We start from the raw sequence: 11,475 nt of genomic DNA on the forward strand, positions 1-11,475 counted from the left end.
TTGATGCCGACGCTGAGCACCCAATACAGAGTCACTGACTAAACATGCCTCGACAGAGCGTTGCAACCGTCAGTTCAACATCGTCGCGGCCTTTATTTGCAAGAGACGCATACTTTCAGCCACGCAGGATGTATGGTTGCATTTACACACCGTATCACATAAAAATTAAAAAAAAACATAACATAGAAAGAAGGAGAACATAAATACAAAGGAGGATTTCTTCAAGAAACACTTGACGGGCTTCTTTACACACTCAGCCTGTTTTACGGAAAAACAGGCGCGCACAAACGCGAGAAGGGGACCTCTAGGTAGGATGTACCGGCATAATGTTTTTGGCTCCTCGAAAACTTTCTGGCATTTGTGTGCGCTTGCTTTCCGTAAAAAGGGCCCAGTGTGTAAAGAACCACGTAAAGTGTTTCTTGAGAAAAACTCAGTGCCCTTCCACTCCCACTCTCTGAAGAAGGATGACCAGCGAAGCTGTGTACTGTTGCGTACTCCATTGTAGCGCATCGTAATGCTGCCGAGTTGTAGTGACGTCTGTTTATCGAAGCTCGACCGACGTTACTATTGGGTAGCGTGGCATTGTCGGCGGGCTGCAGGAATCCGGTAGACCATGGCGACCAGGCAAGGACGAGACGATTTCTAGTGCGAAACTTGCATGGTTTATTCAAAGGCTGGTGAAAGACGATAAGGAGAGAATGAAGTGTAAAAGTACATTTGGGAGCCCCTTAAATAGGCTCTCTAAAATCGTGGGAGGGATCTTGCTTCCGTCGACATCACGTGACAGGCACAGAGTCTGGTTTGTGGATGGGCGTCCCGCTTCCGTAGATACCAAGCCTGCAGCAAGGAAAGAGCGTCCCGCCTCCTTAGATACCAAGCCGCAGGTCCGGGATCGTAGACGCTTATCCTTCTCTATCGCGCGTTGCTGGATCGCGGAAGTTCTCCTGTAGAGCTTGATAGTTCAAGGAAATGGTCCCTGTCAAGTCGCACACACACACAAGGGGCCTTAAACACTGCGGGGCGTCCACCACACCGGCGTACACTCGACATAACCATGGCAAATTAGGAAGTCACACTTCGTTTCGATGAGTCATGGTGGTCGAGAATCCATTTTGTACAGGGTGCTAGACGCCAACCATAACAGTACGTGGGCCCCTGAATGGCGAACTGCACCTCCACCGTGGTAGGCCCGACATTGCACTATTTTCGGGATCGGCCCACGTACAGGGAGTGCTTAACGCCTGGTTCACTGCCGCCGCGAGTCGGCCCGGTATTGCACTGTCTCCGGGGTCGGCCCACGCATGGGGAGGGAAGTCTCGCTTACGACATGAAAATTTCCTTGGACGGTAGAGGTATACAGCTTCGCTGTAAAAATGGTCCACTGGCGTCGTGTATAAGATTCCTTTAGAGTGCGGCAAGGTATATATCGGCCAAACTGGGCATTGTAAATGTTATCACCTGCGAGAGCATGCGCTATCAATGAAGAATGGACTGGCTCGCATTTGCCGTATCATTGCAAAGTGTGCAAGTGGGAACCTCTGCTGGAAAACGCGTGGACATTACGAAAAAGTAAGGATACCTTGGCACGGGAACAAGCAGAGGCGATGTATATCAGAAAGTTTGGTGACCAGTGTATCAGCGTTCCCTCACTGTCTCTTCGCGGAAATGAGTTTAGTTTCCTGGCTGATAAGATATGATTAGGTTTGGTTTCTATCTCATGTAACCTCACCCGTGTATGTTCTTGTTCGCATGCCTGAGGAGGAGGAGGAGCAGGAGGAGGAAGAGGAGGAGGAGGAGGAGACAAAGGGGAGGAAAGACAGGGAGGTTAGCCAGTGTAAGTACCGGCTGGCTACCCTGTTCTGGGGAAAGGGGTAAAGGGAATAAAAGGAGAAAGAAGAAGAGGAAAAAATATGGAAACCAGAAAATTCACACAGTAACGCGATACTACGCACTACAACATTTTAAGGACATGCGAATTGTGCGACTGCATGCCTGACGGCATATAAGTGAAGCATGGGGGAAAATAAATATCAGTTGAGAGTGTGCGCCTGTCCGTTGTCTTTTATTGTGTTGTACATGTCCTATTCTTTTTCGCGCCTAAACCATTTCTAAAAGCCATGTACCAACTAGCCCGGCAGCAAACGTTACTAAAAGATAATTTTGTTGCGCGGAAACTCAAAGGTCAAGCCCTTTTCCAGCTGCCGTTTGAAGTCTGTCTGAGTGGTGGCACTGTTTTCAGGTAAGCGCGAGCCGACGGATAATCCCGACCAACTAGAGGCTAACAGCCTCGCTGAAAAAGGAAAAAAAAAAGAATGATGATTTGCACGTGCAATCACGTGCACCCAAATTGCAGCATGGCCGCGTGAGAAAGTTCTGGCCACTTTCTCGACCACGAGCGACCTTTTTGGGGGGAATAAATGGACGCGCTGACTGGGCACCCAATGGCCAACGCCGGGCGCTCCGTTATTTCACCATCCGTGTATTTATTCGCTTTTTTTGCTTCACACCTTAAGTCGATATCCCCGCAGAGCATTCTCGTTCCGCTTCCATCAATTTCCTCCCGCGAACACAGTGTGCGCGAGGCATTAACGCTAGAAAGACTACAGAGCCTTTTCAAAAAGAAAGAAAGAAAGGAAACGAGGCACGCGCGCACAAACTCGCTTTCAAGCGAGAACCTCGTCGTGTCCGCGGGAGTAGGTGTTAGAGAAGAGCACGGTCCGCCGAAGAAAAGGGCAGGGAATGAAGGAAGGGAGGAAGACAGGAAGGGAAGGAAGGGAAAAAGGGCTTACGAAGATCGAAAGTTTCGATCACTAAACACAGTGCGAATGGTTCGCCGCCTGTCATGGGACCAACGCGCCAAATCGCCGCCTATGCGTCAAGCGCGTATAGGGGCGCTTCCACGCACAATGGGGCTGGAATGAGCGTTGTGCCGCATTGGCGGGCGGCATAGCACCGCCGCGCCGGCCCCCGACGCCATTACTTATATGCGAGACTACCTTTGCTTTTTTTTTACTTTTTAAATGTTGCTTTCTTAGCAAAGCGGCAGGAGTGAAAGTTCGTGCGCCACGCGCCCCGAGTGATGCATAGGGGAATGTTTACCGAATAACGGTGCTGCCATCCGCCAATGCAGCTACGTATGTTTTGATGTCCTAAGCCATGAATGGTGCCTGAAGGTTCGATCACAACGAAGAATCGGCAGTTCTACCGGAAGCAGAAATATTGACGCGTTCAGGGCCTATAGGCGTAAACATTTTTCTTAGCAGAAGGAAGTTGCCACTAGTAGTATACTGGCACGTCCGTAACGCACCCACCCTGAGGCATTGGAATTCGTGCGACGTTAGTTATGCGTCAGTCGATCGAATAACTGCAAACGAAAGAGCTGCTGTGGTTTCTTAGGTTGTGAAATTTTGGGGTCGCTGAAAGGGCACACCCGCGAATTAGTTGCTGCTGTTAGAAGACTCATGAAATCTACATTTCTTGCTATCCGCTGAGAAAAGAACTGAGCTACAGAGGGCACGGCCGCTATACAGGAGGAGCACAATAACTACATACTCCAGCGAGAAAAAAAATACGTAAGGAACGGACAATGAGTGTAGAAGAGATAAAAGACGTATAGGAAGTGTTCCAATTGAACATAATGAAGTTCACGGATGGATCTTCTTTCAGTATTATCTGCGAGAAATAGAGAAACTTCGGTCATTGGTAATATATCGAGACTTCTTAGCCAACGAAAACTACAATAAAGGATTTAACGAAAAGACAGAACACCATCGAAACAATTCCGCGAATCAAGAACAGATAAATAAAATAAATTTCTAAATGTAAAAGAGTGATAGATGCATACGAACACGTCATATATATAGAAATGCGGACAAGAGAAACATTTCTGTTCCCAAATAATCAATGGGATCGCTGTCTACGACAAGACCACGCACGACTGTGAGAACGATTTTGTAAGAAGTGTTCCAACGTAACGTGGAGCGATTCATTAAGCCAACTTATTTCCGCGAGCAGCCTCCCTTTCTCATTCAAAAAAACGGAGAATCGCAGCCTCCGTACCAGAGGTCTGCCTCGAAGACAGTCCACGCCGCACGCTTGCCTTCCATACGACCAGAAGCGGCGGCGACCGCCTGTCCCCGGCGTCGTTCTCTCCACTGTACCCCGCGTTTCCGCCGGCTGCCCTCCACCCCCCTCTCCCTCCCTCCCCTGGTCTGCATCGGCGCCTCGGTGTGCGAACCAGAGCACCTGCGTGTGTCACTTCGCGCTCGCGGTTGTGAGCGCGCGCGCTCTGTCTCGCCAAAGGCCCATTCAGCGCAGGACAGCGCACTAGGCCGGGGTCCCGGTCGCCTGGCGGGCGGCGAAGCCCCCCGCGACCAACAATGCCGACCGCTTTATGGATTGCCCCTCGCGAGCGAGCGCGCGTACTCCGTAATTGGGCTTCTCGGCGGGTGCGCTACGGAAACTTGGGACGCCCGTCTCCCGGCCTGCACCCGCTGTACGCATACACCTCGAACTTCACGGCAGCCACGCGCAAAGAAAGAGGACCCTTTGTGTGCGCCCCTTGGTGGCCCACATGTATAAGGCCAACGTTTGCTCGGTGTTTCGACTTTCGCTTATCTTTCTTTTTTTTTCAGAATTTTTTTATTCCGGCCACCTCCGTTTCCTCTCCACTTGTTTTCCGCGCCGTTCCTCTTAGTTCTGAAAGGTGCGTCCTTGTTATCGTGTTTCGTCTGCCGTTTCACACTGCGTACACGAGGAAAAGTAATTGCGGGAGCGCAAGAGAGAGAGAGAGAGAGAGAGAGAGAGAGAGAGAGAAGCGGTATTTCATTCCGGACGTTCGTAGTTCACTTTCATCCGCTGTCAGCGGTGTAGTGTGCTTGTAGCTGCTGCCGCTGCTGCTGTCCCAGAGCGCCTTGTCACGCCATGACAGAATCACTCGGCTCTTGCAACTTCGTGACCTCCTGCTCCTGCCACAATATATACATATATATATAAAGACCCTGCGTGATCTGTTTCCGCTTTTACGTGACACTTCACCGTCTCGCTACCAGACAGTGACCTCATTTGGGAGCTCAGGCCACGCAGAGTGTCGCTAACCGAAACGAACGCTTGCGTCAAACGAAAGAAAAGAAAAAAAGAAGGCATTGTAGCTATGTGTACAGCAGCCTAGCCGGCAAAACCTCTACATGGTCTCACTCGATGTGAAGCGACCTTACTGAGTCGCCTGCGAAGAGGCAGTGCTTTTACAAACGCTTATTAGTGCCTAATGATAATTGTGGGCAGTGCTAACTGCAGCACACGCACGGTTCAGAGGCTACTGTTGTATATCCTCCATTCTGGAGCCAGGGTCCCCCGCCCCAGCGGCGCCAGACAGTTGCTAAACCCCGCGCTGCGGGCCACCGACGAAGTGGCAAGGAGAACTTCTTCTCAGAGGCGCCGGACACTTGATACCCCTCGAACTACGTGCCTTACTGGCGGGCGCGACGTATACAAACGAACCGGCGGTGCGGTGCTTCGGTGGTGCGTTCCAAGTGTGGAGATGGTGGTGATAACTTTCTTGCACACAGGGGAGTTGTGGACACGCGGGTCCTTGGGCCCCCGCACAGCCCCTCTGCACTCAGGCGTTCATGTCCCGGAGGCTCATGACGCTGCCAGCCCGGCCTGTGGCGATGGCTTTTCGCACGTACGTGGTGCAAGAATGTTTGTGTGGCATGGTGTTTTGTGACTTTCTCCTTCTCACTACTCTCTCCCATTTCCCATACCTTCTAGTGAAAAATAAAGCAGTCTTCTTGATGCGCTCGAAGCGAAAGGACGTCTGTCGTTTTTCCTTAAGTTCAAAGTGCTCCGTCTCTTATTCCGCAACATTTTTGGTGCCGAAACCCGGGAATAGGGACTTCAAAAGATGGACATCGACAGAGTCAAGCGAAAAAGGGCCGTGGCGCGATCATCTACAACCAAGCTGATCAATGAAGTATCCACCATGGACGACAGCGCATCAATCGGTGAGCTGGAAGAAAAGCTAAATCTTCTTACTCTTAAAGAAGACTCACTGAAAGAGCTAGATCGGGAGATAGAAAAAGGCGTTGAAGATGAAGCTTTCGAAGAGGAAATTGCATGCTCTGAAATGTACAGAGAAAAGATCAGCGTGGCGAAAACAAAGGTACAACGCATGCTACGTAGCTGCACAAATGTTTCATCAGATCGCACACTTAACTCCTCAGATCAAAGAGAATCTAGCGCAAACGATTCACAGATACGCCCCACCGTAAAGCTGCCAAAGCTCGAAATCAACAAATTCAACGGAGAGCTTCGGGAGTGGCAAGGGTTCTGGAGTCAGTTTGAGTCGACTATCAACGCTAACCAGAATCTCTCAAACGTAGACAAATTCAAGTACCTCAACAGCTACTTGACAGGAAAGGCGGCGGCTGCGGTAGCAGGACTTGACTTGTCGGAGGGCAACTATGATGTCGCTCTCTCGCTATTAAAGGAGAGGTTCGGCAGAAAGGAAGTTATTATAGAAGATCACATGTCACGGCTGCTTAACATCAAGCCAGTGCGTGACTCACGGAATCTCGGTCAACTGCGCAGCCTCGTCGACGAAGTAGAGACCGGTGTACGCAGCCTCACTTCTTTAGGCGTGAGTGTTGGCACTTACGGAACTTTGTTACTGACCGTAATAAAGAAAGCGGTGCCTGCCGACCTTCGTCTGGAATACCAAAGAAAAAGCGAGGCTACGAACGAGGGAAGTGAGCTGGAAGAGTTCCTGCGTTTTTTGAGAAAAGAGGTTGCGACGCGGGAGATCATACAGCGGGCCGAAGCTCCAAGAGACAGCAGTGCCGAATTGGTAAAGGAAAGGCGCAGCAGCAACACTAAAGCGACGAACATGCCTACTGCAGCGGCACTGCACACCACGATCAAGGACAGCACAGGATGTCTATTTTGTAATTCGAACGGCCATGAGACCGGCAACTGCAACGCAAAGATGTCTGTGGCGGATAAGAGAGAAGTGCTGAAGCGTGACAATCGATGTTTCCGGTGTACAACAAAAGGGCACGAGGCAAGAGAATGCCGTAAAGCTAAGTGGCTCAGGTGTGCGCATTGCAAGGGCAGACATTTAACGACAATGTGCGACCCTGACTTTAGGAGACGCCGCAACACCGATGAAAGGGATGCATCTTCGTCACCGGTGATTGAGCAAGCCACGGTGTTGAAGTCCTCATTAGGCACGGGAGATGACTTGATGTGCACAGGAGAGCAGCAGTTTCTCCTACAGACAGCGCGAGCTTGGACAGAGGGTCCACATGAACGTACACTTGTCAGGCTTCTCCTGGACGGTGGCAGTCAGCGAACCTTCATCCATCGCAACCTATCCGAAAAGCTGCAGTTAAAAGTGCTTGGAGAAGAGGAGCTTAAGATATTTGCCTTTGGTGAGAAATCAGCCATGACACGCACAAAAACGCGTCGAGTGGAGCTGTGGCTGAGAAGCCAGTACGACGGAAAAGGGGTGCGAGTGGAAGCGCTGGAGGTTCCTTGCATCTGTGCAGATATCATGGCTGCTCCGTCAAATTCTGTTCTACTTGAACTTTCAAAATTTCACTTCCAAGTCGCAGACGCCTCGCAGGGCGGCGAAAGTGAAAATATTGACCTTTTGATTGGCGCTGATCATTACTGGGAAATTGTGACGGGATCCACTAAGCGTCTCAGCTCCAAATTGATGGCAGTGGAGACTGTATTAGGATGGACAGTCCAGGGCCAGGTCGGCACAAGGAAGTCAACAGGAGTCTGCTCCTCAGCTGCTGGCGTGATGCGGATAGGAGTGAGTGAACAAATTTACAAGGAAATATCAGCACAGCTAAAGTCTTTCTGGGAGCTCGAGCACATCGGTATCAAGGAACATGAGCCAGTTCGTCACGAGGACGCAGTTCTTCAGCACTATAAAGAAACCGTCAACTTTGAGAATGGCCGCTATAAGGTGTCGTTCCCTTGGAATTCGATGGTTTACGAGCTTGGCGACAACTACGAGTGCGCAGCAAGGCGTCTTAAAGCACAGACAAAGCGCCTCTTGGAAGGAGATTCGTTGATTAGGGAATACGACGCCTGCATAAGAGACTACATAGAAAAGGGCTATGCAGAGCCAGCCAGCAAGGATTACGGCACGTCGGAAGGTCCGGTGTACTATATGCCACATCAAGCAGTTGTTCGTCGCGAAAGCCAGACGACAAAACTGAGGGTAGTATTCGATGCATCATCAAGTGCCAAAAATCGCCTCTCACTGAACAGTGTTTTGGAAAGTGGCCCAAACCTAAACCCAGAGCTCATTGATCTGCTGATCAATTTCCGCACTTACAACATTGCCATCGTTGCGGATATTGAAAAGGCCTTTCTCCAAATATCACTATCAGAGGGCGATCGGAACGCTGTGCAGTTTCTCTGGTACGCTATGACGCCAAAGAAAGGGGAAGAGCTTCCAGCTGTGGTGACCTATCGCATGACTCGCGTGCCGTTCGGTGTCACGTCGAGCCCATTTCTCTTGGCTGCAACGTTGCAACATCATCTTGAAGGCCTGCCGGAACGGTACACTGAAACTGCAGGTATTCTGCGCAAGCATCTTTACGTGGACGACCTTGTAACTGGTGTTGACAGTCTTGAGAAGGGTAAAGTCTTGTGCCAGGAATCCAAAGATATATTGTCTCAAGCAGGGATGCGGCTACACAAGTGGATGTCGAATGACCGCGATCTCGTCAACTTCTTGGAGAATAGCAATGTGGAGAGAAGGAACGCTGATGCTGGGCATGCTGCAGCTACAAAGGTATTGGGAGTAGGTTGGAATGCTCAGACTGACCACTTTGAATACAACCTAACTTCACTCATCGACTTCCTCTCCGAAAGAGCTGACAACAAGAGATTTGTGCTGCAGGTCTCGGCAAGAATTTTCGACCCTTTTGGATTTATTGCTCCCACAACATTATGCGTAAAGGTAATGTTCCAGAAGTTGTGGGAGTTGGGGATTGGTTGGGACGATCCCTTGCCCGAAACATTGCAGCCTGAGTGGGAGTGCTGGTGTAGGGAGCTTCCATGCATTGAAGGAGTGTCTATTCCAAGACTGCTAGCGGCAGACTTTAGAAACGATGTTACGGAGAAAGTGGTGCATGTTTTCTGTGACGCAAGCCCGAAGGCCTATGGTGCTGTCGCATATATCGTGACCAAGTCTCCGTTCGGGCTAACAAATGTCAGCTTGGTCATGGCTAAATCAAGAGTGGCCCCTTTGAAACGCCTCTCGCTACCCCGATTGGAGCTGATGGGAGCCCTTATTGGCGCGCGACTATGCCACTACGTTGCCAAGGCCTTAGATCTGAAGAACGTTGCTACCATCCTCTGGACTGACTCTACAGTAGCTATGTATTGGATCAAGGGAAACGCTGCCAGATGGAAGCCCTTCGTGGCAAATCGAGTCTCAGAGTTGCAAGCGCTGACAGATCCCAGGGATTGGAGACACTGCCCAGGCTCAGATAACCCCGCTGACCTAATCACCCGCGGCATTCTCCCATCGGCCCTGCGTGAAAGCGAACTGTGGTGGAAAGGACCCCGTTGGCTTCAGGAGGATGACACATGTTGGCCAACGATAAGTGAGCCGAGCTCGAAGGTTGGGGAGTGCCAAATGGAAGAGCGAAATGTGACGGTGATGCCCATAGTATCATCGTCATCCATGGCAATTTTCAATGTTGAGAATTATAGTTCATTGAGCAGAGTCGTGCGAGTAACCGCGTGGGTCCGCCGCTTTGTCGACAACTGCCACAACAAAGAAGGAAGGACGACCGGCCCATTACGAGCTGAGGAAGTAATCAGCGCCGAAAGATACTGGTTGGCTAAAGCTCAAGAAGATGCGTTCAGCGACGACATTTCAAACCTGAAGAATCAAAGACCGCTGCACAAGAGCTCTCCTGTTTTGCCTTTTAACCCTTACTTGGACAAAGAGGGCCTCATGCGAGTTGGTGGACGCTTGCAATTCAGTGATAACAACGAAGAGACTAAGCATCCCATCGTTCTCCCTGGCAAGCACCCCCTCACGTCACTGCTCATACGGAAGGAACATTTGAGAATGCTGCACGCGGGCGTACGCGATACTCTAGCACAGCTGCGAGAATCGTATTGGATTATTCGAGGACGTCAGGCCGTAAAGAAAATTATCAAGCAGTGCCTCGTCTGTCACAAGCAAAGTTGCCCTCCCGCTACGGAGCCAGTAGCACCACTTCCAGCTGACAGAGTGACAAAGGGAAACCCGTTCGACATCGTTGGCATCGATTTTGCAGGGCCCTTGATTTGTCAACAGTCACGCGACAGCAAAAAATGCTACATCGCTATTTTCACCTGTGCTGTGACACGTGCCGTCCACCTTGAGCTCGTCAGCGACCTGTCGGCTACAGCCTTCCTCTTGGCCTTTAAACGCTTTGTGGCACGCCGTGGAATTTGCTCGACGGTGTATTCGGACAACGCGCTCACATTCAAGCGTGCAGCCAGGGATCTAAAAGCAATGTTCAGGCTGTTGCAAGTCGAGGAATTGCAGTCATACTTCGCCGGAAACAAGATCAGATGGAAGTTTATTGTTGAACGGGCAGCTTGGTGGGGTGGATTCTGGGAGCGGATGGTGCGATCTGTGAAAGTAGCATTGCGAAAGGTGTTAGGTCGGAGCAGCTTGAGTTTCGAAGAACTGACCACCGTTCTTTATGAGGTGGAGGCCGTGATCAACTCACGCCCTTTGACTTTCATATATGATGATGCTCAAGAGCCAGAACCACTGTCACCGGCTCATTTCCTTGTCGGAAGAAGGTTGACGACCCTTCCTCCACACCTGCTGCCGGACGAAATTCCTGGCGGTGGCATGCATCTCTCACGACGCTGGAAGTAGCCATGGCCGACAGTTTCTGGAGACGGTGGCGGAAAGAGTACTTATTGGAGCTCAGATCGGCACATATGTGCCGACCAACGACATCGAGTGATCTGAAGAAAGGCGCATTGGTGCTCCTGAGGGAAGACCGCTTGAAACGCCACATGTGGAAGACCGCCAGAATTAAGGAAACATTTAAGGGTAGAGACGGCAGGGTGCGGTCCTGCAAACTGGTATTAAGTGGGGGAACTGAGGTGAAGCGACCGATACAGCTGCTGTATCCCTTGGAGATTGTAGAGCAATGAGCTCAATAATAGTTCGCTCATCCGGGGGAGGTTGTTGTATATCCTCCATTCTGGAGCCAGGGTCCCCCGCCCCAGCGGCGCCAGACAGTTGCTAAACCCCGCGCTGCGGGCCACCGACGAAGTGGCAAGGAGAACTTCTTCTCAGAGGCGCCGGACACTTGATACCCCTCGAACTACGTGCCTTACTGGCGGGCGCGACGTATACAAACGAACCGGCGGTGCGGTGCTTCGGTGGTGCGTTCCAAGTGTGGAGATGGTGGTGATAACTTTATTGCACACAGGGGA

At 50.9% G+C, this 11,475-nt stretch overlaps 1 protein-coding gene across 1 annotated transcript; it reads left to right on the forward strand.

Annotated features, from left to right (window-relative positions):
- Positions 1 to 7,123: 7,123 nt before the first annotated feature.
- Positions 7,124 to 10,906, forward strand: LOC135906399 (uncharacterized). The gene has a single exon (XM_065437782.1). It carries the CDS (start codon positions 7,124 to 7,126, stop codon positions 10,904 to 10,906), a length of 3,783 nt encoding a protein of 1,260 aa, XP_065293854.1.
- The last annotated feature ends 569 nt before the right edge of the window (positions 10,907 to 11,475 follow it).

The sequence above is a fragment of the Dermacentor albipictus genome, chromosome 5, assembly GCF_038994185.2.
Source record: "Dermacentor albipictus isolate Rhodes 1998 colony chromosome 5, USDA_Dalb.pri_finalv2, whole genome shotgun sequence".
Lineage (NCBI taxonomy): Eukaryota > Metazoa > Arthropoda > Arachnida > Ixodida > Ixodidae > Dermacentor > Dermacentor albipictus.